The sequence below is a fragment of the Diplodia corticola genome (assembly GCF_001883845.1).
Source record: "Diplodia corticola strain CBS 112549 chromosome Unknown scaffold26, whole genome shotgun sequence".
NCBI classification, from domain to species: Eukaryota; Fungi; Ascomycota; class Dothideomycetes; order Botryosphaeriales; family Botryosphaeriaceae; genus Diplodia; species Diplodia corticola.
The window spans coordinates 336,190-353,544 of record NW_017971505.1 but is presented as its reverse complement, the minus strand read 5'-3'; the positions used below and the strand labels follow the sequence as shown (position 1 = coordinate 353,544).

Sequence of the window (17,355 nt, the reverse complement as noted above, 5' to 3'; positions counted from 1 at the left end):
CCGAGCGCCTAAGCGTCCAGTTTTCCCTTGCGATGGCCGCCCGGTGAGGGACGTGAGAGCGGGTCTGCCGGGGACTGATTGGTTGATGGCTGAGGGTCGTCGTGAACGTGGACAAGTGAAATGCCAGTGTGACCATGACGCAAGCGTGTCTGCTAACTTACTTTCAACAGCTGACGGCGTTTCGATAGCGAAGAGTGCAGAAATGGTATACGTGTTGGGGCTTTACCAGGGCAACCCTGCTGAACGGGATGGGATGGTATGTTAACGTTGAGTCTTCCACGTCACTCATCACTGAAGAGATGTTGGACATGCCCCCACTCAAGCGTGGGTACCACATCAACGCTCGGCTGCGGATTGGAGGAAAGTTATCCCAAGTGACACACTATGGTGGGCAAGTGTCGGTTTGGGGCGTGGTGGAGGAGGCAGAGGTGCATGTGGCACGGACAAGAGGCACAGCCACCGACAGGGACAGCAGTGGCTCTCGATGGCCAGTCTGCAAAACACCGGGTGGAGATGGTGTGGAATGTTTAATGAGAAGCAGTGCGGGTGGATTGAGGTCAGGCGTCAACTTACGAAGTATTGGCTACGAAGGGCCCAGAGAACGGCTTGCCGCTGGGATGAGGCAGACGACTGCAGCACGCGCATGATGGTTACACGAAACTTGACACAGCTCCATCCGCACGCTGATGTGTGTCATGTCGTCGTATGCGTGGTCTTTGGTCTGGTCCGGTGTCGAGAGCTCGAACGAACCCCGGCGCCGGGCCGTCATTGGCTGTGGCGCGTACTTTTCAGGCAGCTTCCCTGCTCCTCCCACACGAATGGATGGCTGGACGCAGCGCACCTGTCAACGGCATTGGGGCAGTGCTAAGCGCTGGGAGACGCTTCGGGGAGCAGGCACAGGTTTGCTGCGCGTGTCAGGCACATAAAGAGAGGGGAGGCCGCCTCCAGGCGCGCAAGAACGGCCCCAGGCCCTTTCCACACGACAACGAAAACACTCGATATTTGAGGCCCCGAAAAGAGCTGGGGAGGGATCGGGATCCTGCCAGCCCATTCACGCAGATTGGGCGCAGCACTGGGGTCGAGGGGATCAACAGCGGACAAGGGCCACTCAGCGGCCGCCACGTAGACGGCGCACTAAAAGGCAGCTCGACATGCGCGCCGGCTCGAGCTGAACTAACGATGCTCTGCGACGGAGAGACTTTGCAGAGACAGAAAAGAGCAGAGCTGCTCTCCCACCTTCGCGCGCGGCCGCCCGGGCTTGCGTCTCCAGGCAGGTGGGCGTTGGACGGCGCGGACAGCGAGAGCGACGGCTGACAGTGCATCCAGGAACCCGTGGAGCCCGGCGGCGCCCAGGACTCGCCCCCAGACGCGACACGCAGCAGCAGCGGCACACGGCCAAGGCAGCGGCATCCGGGGGCTCACCGCCGTCGTGTGCGGTGAGCGCGAGCGGCGCGCGGCGCGGGCTGGCCGTCGTGGGCGGCGGGTACAAAGCGACGGGCGGCCGTGGTCTGCGTGGCGGGCACAGCGTGGGCTGGGTGCGCGCGCTGCTGGCGGGCTGCTGGCGGTGGTGATGGCGGCGTCGAGGTCGGCGGCGGAAGTTGCGGGCGAGGTGGGGGCCGCCCGAAGCAGGTTAGCGCCAGATCACGTGGAGCGCTTTTCTCCACATCACTCGACCTCGACCTTCTGACCGTCCTCTCCCTCCCACCCTCCGCCTCCCCTCGGCGCGCGTCTGAAGGCTCATCGGAATCCATCGCCGCCGGGCTCTCATATTCTCACTTCACGCGTGCGGCGCGCAGACCCGGCCGTGCGCGCGGCGTCTACGCCTTCCCGGCTGCTTCTATTTTGGCTACGCGACTCGCCTGGATTGGACGGCGCCTCAGCCCCAACTGATCACTCAGCGGCTACACTCGCCTATCATTTGAAGGAAAGAATGCATTCGTCCAGCTATCCGCTACTCGTAATACATGAGGGCATCAAGAGCCGCCTGGGCGACCCGCCACCTGAACCCCTCGGCGCGCTTCCAGACAATTTTGCTGCTGCCGACAAACGAGTGGATCCCGCGTGATCCCAGAGACAAGAAGAAACAATCCAAACTCCTAACAAACGAAACGCTAGAGATGAACGCTCACTGCACGCGCGCCCGGCGCCAAACTCCCCCCCTCAGTGGCCGCTGCCGATGCCCTGGAGCCGCTTGTTGCGCTCGCAGCTCAGGTCGTAGATCTCCCTGTCCAGGGATCCGATGATGTCCATTGACTTCTCGATTGACGCCTTGAACTTGCCGCCCTCCCGCTGCCACCGGTTGATCCGTTCCACCTCGGCTGCGCGCCGGCGCATCTTGGTGTCGATCTTCTCGCACAGCTTGCACTTCTGGCTCACCGGCACCGTCGTCATGATCAGCTTCATGCCGCATGTTTCACCAATGCGGTACTCGCGGTTGCAGTGCTGGCGGAAGTGTCCCCACTTCCAGTCGCCACAGGCAAAGCGGTGCTGGTCGAAGAAGCACATGTTTCAAGAGCTTGGTGGAACTTAAGGTTGATCGTCACTGTTAGCCTCGGGGCCACAGCGTTGCAAGAGCATGGGCCACCCTTACCTTTTGATATCAAAAAGTTGATATGGCGTCTGACTGATTGGACAGGGCTGGCTCGATCCTGAAATCCGTCAACCACCACGACCCTCGATGTCGCTCGACGCGCCGGAGCTCACCTGTCGGGATGGCTTGCTGGACCCGGAGAGTCTCAAACAAATGTCCCGGGAGAGAGGGTCGGCTTGGGGTAGAGGCACTCCTTGGTGGAGCTGTATGTCGCGGAAGAGGAGGGCGCTTGGGATCTTTGAGAGACAATTGGGGATGGAGGAGAAGGCAGGCGCTGAGGATGCTGGAGATGAGACTCTGGCCGTCGCAAAGAGGGCTATTTATGCCTGGACGAGGACAAGGAGGACGACTACACCGACTCGACAGACCACCACGGTCGAAGGAACCTCCCGCTCCCGCCGTCAGTCCGTCGCCGCTCCATTATCGTACCCCACTCGCAACGGCCAACGATATCGCCACGATCCCACGGATCACCCCTAATGCCGCTAGAGGATCCATGAGGGCCGGCTGCAATGATACCCTAGGCCCGCGCCGGGCGTTCCAGACATGCAAACCCATATCACATTTGCTTAGGATCTTCGCCGAGGTGGCTTTTCTTCCGCGTAATATCTCCTTCTCCGGACAAAATGCCTCATGCTCCTGGTCCGATGCTGTTTGTTGGCGCGCGTTGAGGTGGCATTGACGCCGGCGGTCGAAGTCTCATCACATTTGATGTCGGACGAAGGTTGAGATTATTGCGCCGAGCGTCAGTCACGTGGCCGACGCTCTATGCCGAGCCATTCACTGGCTTCCGTCGCCCGCCCACTGCTCGTAAACGATTGGCCGCTGCTCTCCTTGACGTCCACTGTCTCCTGCTTAGTGTGGAACACCGGATTACGAGCCAGGCGGGTGTCTAACGGCTAGTTTTCCCGTGAGCGCCAGCACGGGGGGGAAAGAGAACGAGCCACCAAGACTTTTTGCCCAAGAGAATGCATTGGCCGGCGCCCCTTCGCAACCGCTCCGGACGGGCTCGGCTCGACTGGCCCCTTCTGGTCCAATCTCGTGCCCTCGTCTCCGCGCCTGCGGCGGACACATTACGAAGGGGTTGAACGGATCCAGCCAGCATCCGGATTTTTCTCGACGTCACACCAACTAATCAGCGTACAGAGTCAGCGGCCATGCACGGTGCCCCCGATCAATCTCTCGTGCTTCCATCTATGCGAGGACGACAGTCTGGCTTGGCGACCCCGGCCGTCCCATACCCACACGCAACCCTGGGTGCAGGCATCGTCAGCCAGTCACCTTATCTCGTCTTCCTGCAGGAGCCTTTCGTGGACACGGCGCCCGCGGTCATACCATGGGCAACCGCCAATGCGGTCCAATTGACACAGAAGCCCGTGCATCATGCATAGCCCGGCCGCCGGTGCCATTTTCCTCAGCTGACCGTCTTCCCGCTTCGCTCGGCCATGCACTGACCGTGCGGGCACGCATTGTTGGGCTGGTTAGTACGTGCATGCTGACAGGCATTTTGGTGTTAGGTAACGAGCTGGCGCGGGACTTATGCGGCAACTCGGCCGTCATCGCATATGGAAGCAAATCATTTGGGTTTGAAAGGAACGCTAGGCTCGACCGAAGTATGCCCCATCGGAGATCCTCTGACGTGGCGAACGCGGTTTGGTTGATCTCTTGAGGTGGCTTCCCTTTCCCGGGGTATCCATTCTCTTTTGCCATCGGAGAAAGCAAGAGAAGGGAGGGCACAGGAAAAAAAAATAATCAATCAGCTCTTGCAGGGCCCGGCCGCGCGCCCACCCTACGCTTTCGCGCCAGGAAAAGCTTCAGCCTGGTTTGTGCTTTTCTCCGCTTTCCTTTTCCCAGCCCTGGTCTCCCCTTGGATGGGAGTGGGAGGCGATGGGAGGGAGGGGGTTGGGTTACGGCTATACTACCCTAACTTTCTCACACACGGCCTTTCCCCCGTCCTTGCACACACCACGCTTCACCACGCACTGGGAGGAGCTTGCAGCATCTCGTCCGAGCTGGACTAGGATAAACCCGCCCCTACCTCGTCACCGGCCCGCGCTTTCCTCTCTCTATTCCATGCCGTTATCACGTCTCTCCTTTCTCCCCCCGCCCCCCCCCCTTCCCCTCCCCTCCCCCCCGACACGGACAAGGATGATCAGGCCCTCTTCCTCCTTGCCTGACCAGCAATTGCTGCACCCGGCTACCCCGCAGATGGTCATCCTCGTCTCATGTATGGACGACGGCATTTGTCAAAAAGCATTGACGTCTGAGGTGGCGAGCCCGTCGTGCTGCATCTCATCATCACGCTTTTTTCTCTCTCTCCCTCCTTGACTTGCCTCGCTCGCCTGACTCTTTTTGCGTCCCCAATTGGTTACATGCGTGTGCTCACCGCTTCCTGCCCCCTCTCCTCTATCTGACGCTGGCATTTGAAGAGGAATTGCGCGGAGTTCGGGGCAGATAATGGCAAGTGATGAGGTCGAGTATGGTGCGTTGTTCGGCGGCTGGCCTGCTCACTCAGCCTCGCGCCTCTCACCCCCCACCCTCTCTCCCCCTACCTCTCCCACCAACCTCGGAGCAGCGCAGGAAGGGCTTGCACATGCCGCGTGCCGAGAGAAAGACAAAACAAGTTCTTTGCGTGCCGTGGTGAGAGGTGGCTGAGCTGGTGCAGCGAGTAAGGTGAGGGAGACGGAACTACCGGGAAGCCAATCGGCTCGACCGTAGCATGATATAGCAGAAAAATGAGAAGCAACACCTGCGAGAAACGTGCATCGCGAGCGAGAGAAGAGTTTGACAAGGAAAAAGAGCGCAAGTTGTGTTGCGACGGTCGCAAAACGCCCGAGTACAGCGACGGGCCGGCGATCGGGCGACGTTGAAATTTACTACATGCAGGCGAGGTTTTCGCTGGTGCCGGCGGCCGTCATGTGAATGGCATCGTCTGCTGGGTTGCTTGCAGCGAGCTTTGGATTGCGCACACGCCCACAAGGGCCGCAGGTAGGAGGTGAGCACGGGATTGTCACCTTGCGCGAGTGACAAGGCACGGTGGGTTCCGCCGTGACGCGCCCGAGCTCCACTTAGGTCCTTCCCTCGACCCCGGCCGGCCGGGGCGTCGTGCGCACGCACCAAGGCCGCCGCTCGTAGCGAAAGTGCCAGTGCTCTGCTTTGCCGTGCCCGCACTACGCCTCGCGCACCGGCCACCACAGCCCACTCCACCTAACGCGAGACGAGAGAGCCCGATAGAGCGGACACTAGGCTGGCGATGCCGGTGGGAAGCGGTCCAAAAAGTGGATGAGGGTAGAGGAAAAAAAAATCCAGCGCACGGGCTCGCGCGGAGAGGAGCCGGGCATGGAGCATGGGGGGCTGGGAGGTGGCTTACCATGCCCGGCAGCCTTGCTAATATCCCTGCTTCGTGAGTTCAGTGCCCGTGCTCCACTTACAGGACCAGTTGAGGGCTGTCCCTGCTGCTGTTGCTCTCGAGTCGAAAAGCTGTTGTTCTGCTTCAGGTCCTCATTCAATTGCTCCCGCTGCTGAGCTGCAAAGACTGCTGTTTTCCTCATGCCGTTCTTGCGTTGCTTACCTCACTCTTCGCACGTCGCTGCGCTTAGGCTGTAGCTGATACTTGACGGACATTGGTTCTTTTGGCCACTGTGGTACGTGGCGCTATGGACAGCGTGCAGCCGGTCAGCAACCGAGCTTCGCATTCAGATCAAACGGGAAGCTCCACTGCAGCATCTGCTGCCTGCTGCTGCCGTTGGTCATCGCCAGCGAGATTGCTTGCTTGACGAAATGCTGCTGTGCTAAGCAACCGGGTTGTCCTGGAAAGACACTGGGCGGATTGTGGGGAAAGGGAAGGCAGCAAGGAGCAGCGAGCGGAGCAGCGAGCGGAGCGGCGTGGCGAGTGATCATGGTGGTGAAGTGGGACCCGTGGTCTGGAGCCAGCGGACCCGCAGCTCGTCTTTTGTCTCTGTCTGCCTGGCATGTGAGGTTTTGCGTTGTAGTACAAATGTGTCGAGTGCTGTGAGGCAAATGGGCCGGTGGAAAAGGCAGAGTTTGAGAGATGAAAATTGGGGGCGGCCCCGGTTGCGTGTTCACTCTTTCTACAAGCTTGCTGGCCCTTTACCGGGGTGTGTGCCAACGCGGGAGTTCCAGAAGCGGCGCGGATCCGCTCTTTCCCCCAAAAGAAGTTGATGGCAAAGCACGCCTCACGCTGCCGACGACTTTCCCTTATGCTACCTGTGGCCTGGTCGCCGATAGGCTTTTTGGACCGGGCTGATCGTAGGTCGGACTCGGAAGCGGGGCAGGGGTGCTGTTCGTTCGTTTCCGTGCTGCTGGCTAGCTGGTCGAGCTAGCCAGCCTTGCCTGCGTGGCTGTTGTGTAATGTGATTCTTTGTGTCCGTCTACCGGGGACCCAAAACGGGCGCTGACGCCATCAATCGCGGCATGCTGCGCCAATTGCCCGCGGCGAGCGGTGTCTGGGGCAATTGACGGACATGGGAGAGCGGCGGGCGAGGGCGGAGTGAGGGCGAGAAAGACGCAGGCAGATGGCCATTGCAGACGGAGACCGGCAGGCGGGAGTGAGCGCGGGTGCGGCGATGACAGCAGCGCATCGGGCGGCGCGTACAGAGACCTGAGGGGTGAGGGAGGGGGAGCAAGTCGTGGCAGGCGGGCAGCTGGCGCTGGGCTGCTGGGCCCGGCTTGCCCGCTCACTGCTGCTCGCTGGCTTCTGGGCTGGGCTCTTCGGGCCTGTGTTGCTGGCCTGGCCGGCGACGTCTTTGAGTGGCTGCGCTTGTCATGCAGGCTCTAATGCAGGCTTTGCATGCAAGAGTAGCTGCAGCTGGGATTGGGCGACTCGGCGGTGCCGGTGCGATTGGCCGGGCATGCCGTTGCGCGCACGCGTGGGTGCCCAGAGCGCCGGGCTGAGAGGACGTGAGCGTAGGAACGAACGGCCACGGTGAAGGAGAGGGGCGGCGGCGGCAAAGCACGTTATCCTGGCGGGCGTCGTCGCAGCCTTCTGCTCGCGTCGAGGTCGGGGCTTGGCTTGGCTGCGGCTCTCACGCTGATGTCGCAGGTGGAAGGCGCGTCGCGCAGCCAATCGGAGCGGCGCAGAGTCGTTCGCAGCGCCGCTGCGTAATTTGTTGCCGCCGCCGCCTTGCCTGCCCCGGCGCGTACTCGCGTCGGCAGCAGATCGTCAGGTTCTGGGCGCCAAAAGCATCGTCCAGCGGCCTCGGTGTCGTGCAGTGCTCGTAGCGCGCCTCAGCGCCTGTGTGGCTCCTGCCCTTGGCGGGGGAGGGGTCACGGTCATCGTCATCAGCAGCAGGTCCAACAGCATCATGGCTTGAGCGCTGGGGTGCTCGGGGCAGCCGGCGGACGGACCGCGCTGCGTGACGTGAACGGTGGGTGTTATATGCAGCAATATACAGCAGAGGGCGCGCGCGCTGGGGAAATAGCAGCGGTGCAGCATCTCGTCTTGGGCTGCATGTCGCGATCATCGTGTAAGGCGAGACAGTGCCAGGCCATTGACCATTGGCGCGCTGCGCTGAGGGCAGGCTGCCGTAGGTACTGTGCAGATCACCAGCCTGCAGACACGCCGACGGGCAGCAGTCCACCACAGAGCACAGTCGTCTCTGCCCGTCGGCCCATTCCCCTCGCCATCCACGTGTCTGACCAAGAGCAGCAAGCAGCACACGCCCTGCAGCGGCGCGAGTGGGGAGCGCGCGTGTTCACCGCCTTGCACGCCGCCGCACCGCGCCCCAGGCCGTCGCTTTTCGCCGTACATGATGCCGTTGTTCGTTTTTCCTCGCCGTCCGCGCTCCGGCGACGCGGAGAAGCCGAAGGAGCAGGCTGGCTGTGGGCTGGTGGTCGCCGGCCGTGCCAGCTGCCATCGTCACCACTCAGCGTTGATCCGGCAGCTCCCCAGCGAGCATCCGCCTGGGCCGCGGCGCCGCCCCAACCAACAAACGCACAAGCTGGCGACCCATCCGTCGTCATCGGCTCTCTCTGACGCAGCGCCGGCCCATGTCTCGCGTTTTCTTGTCTGTTGCCGGCCTTGTTCATCCCAGCACCAGAGCTCCACTTGGGATAACGCGTTGTTGCGCCGCGCCTTGCTCCGCGCTTGCTCCGCGCTGGCGCTGGCCCTGGCGCTCGTGCCCGCCTGTGCTCCTGCTCGTGCCTACTACTACGTACCTTGGGGGGGCGTTCGGTGCCCGCGCTTCGCCACAGCGGCGGATGTGCGCTGCCTCGTCACATCGTGAGGATCATTGATGGACCACCCACAGCGCTCCAGCGCACTCTCCTCCACCCTCCGACTGGCGTGTGCTCACGACGACGAGTGAATGGCAGCCACGAGTGAGCTCTGCCTCGCGCCAGAGCACCTCTGCGCCCCCGGCCCGGCATCTGGACTTGTCGGCTTTTCGAGGCGCGCAAGCCCCACTCTCAACGACGGCGTCTACTGTCTCACCACCAGGCGAGCGCAGGAAGAAGCGCCCGGCCGTGCATGAGACGAGGACACACGAATCTTTGCCATGGGCGGAAGAGCGAGACGGCGGCTCATGCGCGTGGCTCGATGGCTCGCTGGTCCGCCGGTGCCGCGCCTCAGTTCCTTCGCTGCCCGCACATCTGCTCGTCCGTCTCCCCTTCCCTTCCCCTCCACTTGCCTCCACTCTCGTCGATCGACTGCCTGACGGCATACATTACTCACGCAGATGCGGCGCCACTCGAGTGCCGCCGGTCAGGGCCCTTACACAGGGCCCCCATAGCTTGCGGATGCGTCTCGTGTGGGCAGCTTTCCTGTTTTAAGGTTGCCGGCTTCGTCGCACAATGGCGCCGCTTGTCCTCGTTGCTGCGGCAATTGAGAGGCGGTGAAGCATTGGGAGGTCTGGGTGTGTTGGGGCACCCTGCAGCAGCAGCATATGTCGGTGGCAAGACGTCGATTGATCGAGCCGCCGACTTGCGAGTAGGGAAGGGAGCAGAGCAGCACGGCGGACGTCTGGAGCGCACAGGCGCACAGCGGGCGAAGGCGAGACGGCTCTGCGAGACGCAGCGGGCACGGCGTGGCTCTGCGCTGGCCGTTGCGGTGGCAGCTGGGCAGAGCCAAGGCGAGAAAGGAGGCGCGGCTAAACAGAGCAAAGTAGGAAGCTTCTCGGAGCGCTGTGCTGGTTCGCGGCGGGCGGCTTAGGGTGCTACGACGTGATGGAGAAGTGCGCTGCATGCGCCTGACTCAGGCCCCTTGTCGATGAGCGGCGGCAAGCGAGACGCGGCACGATCACGTGCGAGGCTAAAACGGACTGTTCCTCAGACAGAATCTCCGCCTTTGCAGGCCCGGCAGCGAAACGCTTCGAAGCGCGCCGCAGCCGTTTGCCGTTCGAACAGTCAGCTCCGGTGCTGTCTCCGACGGCAGCCTTCCAGCAATCAGTGGCCGCAGCTTCGCAACGCACGCCTTTCAATCGACCCTTTCTCTCGTCTCATTACCCAAGTCGTCGTTCACGACTACTGCTCAGCGATGTCGCCGCGCAAGCAAGGCTGTGAGCACTTCAGTTGTGCGAGGACTTCCACCCTCCGCCGGCACTGGCAGAGCCAGCAGATACCGAGCACAGATCAGCGCCAACCACCACCGCCTTCTTACCCGACGCTAACAACATCATCGTGATGTTTAGTCCTGTCGTGGCCATAGACGAAGTAAAAGAAAACAAAAATTCCACCGAGCGCTGTCTATTCACAGCGCTACAATGCCCCTCGGTTTCTCGCCGCCCGTGGCTCATTCCTGCATCGTCCAAACTGTGGGTGGTCGTCGTCGATCGTGCCCCTCACAGGAACACAGCCCTTGGCGGAAAAGGCCGTGTTCCGCTGCTGGCCATTCCTGCCTGATTGCCTCCGGAAACGTTGTGCGGAGATATCTGGCAGAAAGCGGGTCAAAGCACCGCTGGTTCTGCCCCCTGCGCATCCATTCCAGCCATGGCAAAAGTGATCAGTAGTTATCTTGGAGCCGCCAAACAAGCCGTCCCAGCGATCCATACCGTGGCGTGCGCCTGCTTATCCGCAAATCTCGCTGTCATATGCCGGCCTAACATGGACCACCAGAGAACAAGCCAATTGGCGGTCTCCACCATTGCTCTCCAGCTTTCGTTATCCCATATGCGCTGGGGGGGAGTATACGCCGTTTTCACAAATTGCTTTCGGACGACGGGCACAACAGTGCTGGAGGAAAGGTGGGCCTTTTCGCTGCTCGTCCGTCGTTGCTGTGGTACTCGACCTTGCCCGTCACACTGCCACGTCGCTAGGCAGCGTGATCCCGGCAGTGAGCGGCCGTGTCTAGCGTCGCTCTGGCTCTGACACAGGACAGCGCCCACGCGTCGACGGTCTTTGCTCAATTGTCCTACGATGAGGCTGAGCCGCATGGTGTGATGGAGAGAAATTAAAAAGGATGAGGCAAGGATGAACAGACATTCGGCAATACAAAATCAACCTACTGTCAGAATTTCGCACGCTGATCGTGATAGCTTGCGCAAGAGCCGCAATTGTGGATCTTCTCAACGCTTTTTTTTTTCTTCCTTCGTCCCCAGCATCCGGGAATGCTCATGTGCCTTGTGGGCCATGCGCGACATACAGCAATTCTCATCACACATCCTTGACATGCACACGCCGCGCATTTCCGAGCGCGACCCTAACCATCCATCAACCCTCCTAGTCCCTGCATCGTGGGAACCAAGAAAGCGAAAAGAAAAAAAGTATTTTCGATGCCCCCAGAGTGGATCCTTCCGTTCATGTTGCCGAGTTGATCGCGCTATTGCCCTTTTGTTCGTCACTATCTTCCCGTTGATGCGGCGCAGCGGTTGAGCTGAGGCTCTCGCCCGTAAGCTAACGCCGGATTGGTCGTCGGGTCATATGATGGTAACATCCTGGACCGCTTTGCTGTCGTCGCGCATCGCCTCGCCGCTCATGGCCTTGTACACGAAGCATTCGCCGAGCAGCACATAGTCGCCGCCGCCGCCGCTACCATCGTTTCCGGAGCCGGCCGGCCGCAGGACGAACGGGATGTCGCAGCCCAGCATGACGAAGACCACGTCGCCGTGGCGGGTGCCGTGCGGCGCCAGACCCATGTAGCCTGCAGTCGTCAGGAAGAGCACGCGGCCGACGGCGACCCCCATCGTCGACTCGTAGTGGTGGTCCGGGAGGAGATTCCGAGGGCTGGCGAGATCGTCGATCAGGTTGCCCGACGAGCGTCTCTGCTGGTGCTGCGGGCGTCGGTGTTGGTGCGCGTCGTGTGCTGGCGCTGGCGCCGTCGCCGTCGCCGTCGGCGGCGTCGAGCTGATGGCGTTGTGCTCGAATATCTTCTTCAGCACCACCCCCGGCGCCTGGCCCGTCACCGGGTACGGGAAGTGGCTCTGCGCGACGACGCGGTCGCAGTCGGCGTACCACTGCGCGATCAGTTCCCGTTCCGCCTTCGCGTCGGCGATATTGGCGGTGAGGTTCAGGTTCACGCTGCCTGCGGCTCGTATCGTGTCGAGGAGCTTTCCCGTGATGGACAGTCGTGCATTGCCCTCGTGCACGCGTATCTCTCCGTACTCGCTGTCGCCGGCTGCGAAGGTCTTTGAGCCCCAGAAGCAAAAGGGTCGCACTTGCAGGGGCTGCGTCCAGTCTGGAACCCAGGACGGGAGCCTCTCGCTGCCGTGCAGCGGCTGCCGCTGATTGGAGGCGCCGGCGCAGCACAACATGGTCATGATCCGGAGATACTTGTCCCGGTCTTGCAAGCCGTCAGCACAACACTCAAAGTGATGCGGGTTCTCGGCGCCGTAACCGCAGCAATGTCTCGGCTGCTGCGCCATCCTGACCGTCCGGGCTGCGAAGTCTACAAATACGTCTCTTGGCGTCATGCTGTAGTCGGGAGTAATGTCGTGGTGGCCGAGCTCTAGCAACGCGTATATCTTATCCCGCTCATCCGTCGCGCCAAAGTGCCGACATGCCAGCATCAGCTCGAACAGGTCGGGTCGGATGCCCCGCTCGTGCTGCTTCTTGATGCGGTTGATGCGCGAGAAGGGCAGCTCGGTCACCAGCTCGGAGTTGCGGATGTTGTACGCCCGGTACTCGTCGCAGTCCAGATAGTCGACAATCTTGCCCACCTCTTCCCACGTGAACATTTCCCTCCCGCAGTAGACCTCTATGCTGGACGACAGGACCACCTCCTGGATGACCCACATGCGGCCGAACCACGGACGGCGGAGGATGGCGGCGAGCGCCTGCCAGGGCTTGTTGCCAGCGCGTGGCAGGAAGCCGGCGCCGGCGCTCCCGAACGACGTGCTCCAGTCGAACTTGAGGCCGGGGTCCTCGCGCAGCTTCTCGAGGATCTGGCCGGCGAGGCGCAGGCCCGGCCTGATGTTGCTGAGCTGGGCCGGCCCGTCGTCGCCCTCCCCAAGCCAGACGATGACCTTGCGCGCGGACCGGTAGATCGTGCCCATCATGGCCACCTGGCGGCTGCGCTCCCGGTCGTTGCTCTGGTCGATGCAGAGCTGGTCGATCCAGAGCGACACCGTTTCCGCCGGGTGCCGGAAGCGCCGCATCGCCCGGGCCAGGTTGTCCGTGACCAGGAGACGCCGGTCGTTGTTGACCACGATGGGCTTGTCCGGGGCGGCCGTGCCCCAGGTGTAGGACAGAGCATCGTACTCGACGCGCCCGCCCGGGAACGCCTCGATGATGTCCACGACGATGCCGGATCCGGATGCAGTGGATGGCTGGATCTGAACCAGCCGCGTCGTGGCTGTCGAGGTCAAACGTTTGTAGCGGTAGGGGACTTGCGTCTGCGGCATTTCGGCGATGGTGTCGAGTTCGCTTCGGCCTTCGCACGCATCATGTTGCCCTACGATCCAAGTGGCTGCTGGACTCGAAGTGTAGGCCGCTCAGGCTGTTGTTGGTGTTCAGCCAGCACCTCATTCCAGTGAAGTGTTGCATTCTCTCCCCGACCCAACCCCAAACAGGCCCCTGTAGCTGGCACGTGGGCACAGCAGGGAACAAGGTTGTAATCAGTAGCGGCTCGCGTCCGGGCCTTTGATGACCCGCAGCCTGGAACACGTGATATCGCGGTCTGAAGGAAGGAGCTCGGACGGTTTAATTTAGGACGATCTTCTGTATTGGAAAGCCAGGACAGTGGGCCCATCCGTCAGGTCGGATCCATATGCGTGTGGAGATTACTGAGCGATCTTCCGCAGGCTGAGACAAACGGGAGGCCGGCGGGACGGACGGTAAGGGCGATTGGTAAAAGTGAAGACCGGTCCGGCGGCTCATTCCTGCTCGGATCTCGCAGATCATTTAGGGCAGAGCAATACCTTTCCCAGATGCGTTAACCAAAGTGACGTCGCTTAGTCCCCTACCGGACTGCTTCTCTTCTGCTGGACAAGTGACAGAAATATAGAGTGATCTGAACACTGCTCACAGCACAAGAGCGCAGTTCATGGGTCGTCAACATGTATGTGATTCTTGAAACTCACGAGGATACGGGGTGCTTCGTTGCATCCAATCAATTTTCATCAATCGCTCCCCGGGTATCTTGTTACAATTAATAAATTACATGAATGTCAGACCCCAACTTCCACAAGAATTGATAACCTGATGAGGCCATGCTCGCCTTGCGGGCTTGGCTGAAGGCACCACAAGACGCGAGCAAGAATCACCTTTGACGATCTAGAAAGGCGGGAAAGGACAGAAGTAGGGCAGCCACCGTCCAAACCCTTATTTCTTCTTCCTTCCGCCAAACGACTTCATAGCCTTCCTCAGCCTGCCCATCCTCTTCTTGTCTGCTTGCTCAGAGTCAGCAGCAGAGCTGGGTGGTCTGGTATCTCCGAGGTCCTGCGGTTCGGATGACTGCGTGGTAAAGATGGAGCTGGCCGTCTCCCGGATACGGTTCAGCAAGCGCTTCTGTAACTGTTCCCAAATCGGTCGGCCGCCTTGAGAATCGGGATTGAGCCATGGGCAATGGACACGATGGGTCTCGATAAGATCGAGCTTGGCGTCCTCACCCAAATACATCCAAAGCCCCACACGCTGGTGACACTCGTGGCAGAAGACGATTGAGTATTTTCCACGATCCTCGCCATACCAGCCGTAGAGAGCAAAGAGCTGAGTGCGCTTCTCGATATCCTTCTGGTCGGTGCTGTCAGAGGGCGGTGCAGCCTCGACGTTCTCGGACTCGAGAGGCTGAGTGAGCTCTTCTGGCAACGCCTTCTCGAGTCTGTCAGGGCTCGTGCCAGGATACTTGAGGTTCTCAAGAGGCGGCAGTTTGTAGCGAATGTTCAGCAGGGATTTGTGACGGTCGAGGAGGCCGGGCTTGACGTGGTCCTCGTAGCTGACCATGGGCACATGGTAGATGTCCTCTGTCAGGGTTCGGCAATCAGTATGGCTTCGGAAGTCTCATCGTGGCGAGCAACGTACCCTTACAGCCGGCCCTACGCCACAGGCAGCCTTCATCGTGGCCTTCTACCATGAGCTTGGCGTACCGGTCAACCAGAGCTTCATCCAAATCTCCGGCCAGCAGCTCTTCCAGCCTGGCGTCCAAGCCAGCTCCTTCCGTATCCTTCTTCTCAGTGTCCTTCTCCTTGGGCTCCAACTTGATGACAAGCCTCTTCTCACAACCTCCCTTGCACGCAACAGTGTTAAGATTCTCGCAGACCCAACCCCTCTTCGCCCACTCGACCTCATTCAGTTTGTCCGGTTTCGGTCCCCAGCGCATCACATCGGAGAAAGTCTTCATGCGTTCAACGAAGTGCTCGTGACTCCATGGTGTGTAGTTGGGAGCCTTCTTGGGATCGGCACTCTCCTTCTCTTTGTCCTTCTTGATCATACGTATGCTCTTCGCGCGTTGTGCCAAAGACAGACTGCTTGCCGACGGGTTGAATTGAGAGGATGCGCTTGCAGCGGTTTCGGGGCGGTCACCCTCGACGGAGGTGAGAGAGTCGCCACTCAGGGACTTGCGGTTGCGCTTCGAGGGAGGCTCGTTCTGGACTGCGGCAACGGACATGACTGAAGCATTCTTCTTCGAAAGAGAGGCCAGACTGGTTGTGGAAGAGCTGGCGCTGATGTTCTCTAGGATTTTGTTGAATTTCCGCTTCGACGTGGTGAGGGCGGTCATGGCTGGAGCTGGGGGGTGCAGGTGGGAGCTGATCTGTTTGGGTTGCGGGTTGCTAGGCGACCCGTACGCGGGCGGACACCGCTTTGTCGATGCCGGCGGGAAAGGACGTGCAGCTTTCGAGCGGATGCGCTGGCTTGGCAGAATCACAGTTGCAAGCGGTTACACACAGCATCTGAGCTGCCTGACAGCCTGGCGTTCCTGTGTGCCTGGTATGTCGATCGGCGAATCGGCGGTTTCGAGGCGGGCAGCCCGCAGGCGGACACGGTCGCGGCGGCGTGCCTGCCCGCGTCAGCTCCAGGACCTGCCCCACTAAGAAACAGGCCAGGTAAATGAGGGGACTGCACCACCCGTACCTTTTTCTCTTCTCTGCTTTCATCCTGGCGCTGAGCACTCTTGCTGTCTTCTCCTCACGCCTCACTCTCTTCTCCCGCCATCTAACGACCCAAATCCTCAAACCCGCTCCATTCACCAACGCCACCATGTCCTACGCCAAAGAGCTCCAGGTCGCTGAACTTGCCGTTCAGCGCGCTGTTCTCCTCACCAAGCGCGTCTTCCAGGAGAAGGCCAAGGGCACCGTCTCCAAGGACGACAAGTCCCCCGTTACTATCGGCGACTTCGGCGCCCAGGCGCTCATCATCTCCGCCATCCACGCGAACTTCCCAGACGACGAGATTGTCGGCGAGGAGGAGGCCACCGAACTCAGGGAGAACAACGAGCTGCGCTCGCAGATCTGGGAGTTGGTCCAGAAGTCGAAGCTCGGTGACGATGCTTCCGAGAAGCTGCTGGGCGGTCCTCTCACCAGCGACACTGCCATGTGCGACTCCATTGACCTCGGCCGGAGCACCGGCGGTTCCAAGGGCAGGATCTGGGCATTGGACCCCATTGACGGCACCAAGGGCTTCCTGAGAGGCGGCCAGTACGCTGTCTGTCTTGCCCTGATGGTAGACGGTCAGGTCAAGGTCGGTGTCCTTGGCTGCCCGAACCTGCCCGTTGATGACGCGGCCCCCTTAGATGCTGGCATCGGCGAGGACCAGAAGGGTGAGGGCCGCGGCGTCCTCTTCAGCGCCATTGAGGGCCAGGGCGCAGTTTCCCGTCCTCTGAGCGAGGGTGCGCTCCAGCCTAGCCGTCCGATTTCGATGAAGCCGATCACGGACATCACTCAGGCCACTTTCTGCGAAAGTGTTGAAGCCGGCCACTCCTCGCACAGCGATCAGGCCCAGATTGCTCAGAAGCTGGGCATCACCAAGGATAGCGTCCGCATGGACTCTCAGGCGAAGTACGCCTCTATTGCTCGCGGTGCCGGTGACATTTACCTCCGTCTGCCGGTAAAGAAGGGTTACGAGGAGAAGATTTGGGATCACGCAGCGGGTGATCTCATTGTTCGGGAGGCCGGCGGTTCGGTCACCGACGCCAATGGCAAGAGACTCGACTTCAGCATTGGCAGGACTCTCAGGGACAACTCGGGTGTCGTCGCTGCACCAAAGGCTGTTCACGAGAAGGTCCTGAACGTTGTGAAGGAGGTTCTTGCTGCGAAGTCTACTTGAACAAGTTTGAATGCTGTATATGTGCCAGGATAGAGCCCGGCTTTTTTTTTGGCCAAACCAAAAGGTGCCAAGGATACCCTCCGTAAAAATAAAAGTACAGTTGCTGTACAGCT

General features: G+C 60.7%; 4 protein-coding genes across 4 annotated transcripts; 1 reads left to right on the top strand and 3 right to left on the bottom strand.

The window, feature by feature from the left end:
- Positions 1-2,160: 2,160 nt before the first annotated feature.
- Positions 2,161-2,505, bottom strand: BKCO1_26000115 (uncharacterized protein; the record flags this gene model as incomplete). Its single annotated transcript, XM_020273371.1, has 1 exon — positions 2,161-2,505. One exon carries the CDS (start codon positions 2,503-2,505, stop codon positions 2,161-2,163), a length of 345 nt encoding a protein of 114 aa, XP_020130157.1.
- Positions 2,506-11,460: 8,955 nt separating this feature from the next.
- BKCO1_26000114 (het domain protein) lies at positions 11,461-13,383 on the bottom strand (the record flags this gene model as incomplete). The annotated part of the gene is made up of 1 exon (XM_020273370.1): positions 11,461-13,383. The coding sequence occupies one exon, from the start codon at positions 13,381-13,383 to the stop codon at positions 11,461-11,463; it is 1,923 nt and encodes a 640-aa protein (XP_020130156.1).
- Positions 13,384-14,302: 919 nt separating this feature from the next.
- BKCO1_26000113 (c3hc zinc finger domain-containing protein) lies at positions 14,303-15,698 on the bottom strand (the record flags this gene model as incomplete). The annotated part of the gene is made up of 2 exons (XM_020273369.1): positions 14,303-14,943; positions 15,002-15,698. The coding sequence occupies 2 exons, from the start codon at positions 15,696-15,698 to the stop codon at positions 14,303-14,305; spliced, it is 1,338 nt and encodes a 445-aa protein (XP_020130159.1).
- Positions 15,699-16,177: 479 nt separating this feature from the next.
- On the top strand, positions 16,178-17,242 carry BKCO1_26000112 (3 (2)-bisphosphate nucleotidase; the record flags this gene model as incomplete). The annotated part of the gene is made up of 1 exon (XM_020273368.1): positions 16,178-17,242. The coding sequence occupies one exon, from the start codon at positions 16,178-16,180 to the stop codon at positions 17,240-17,242; it is 1,065 nt and encodes a 354-aa protein (XP_020130158.1).
- Between the last annotated feature and the right edge of the window lie 113 nt (positions 17,243-17,355).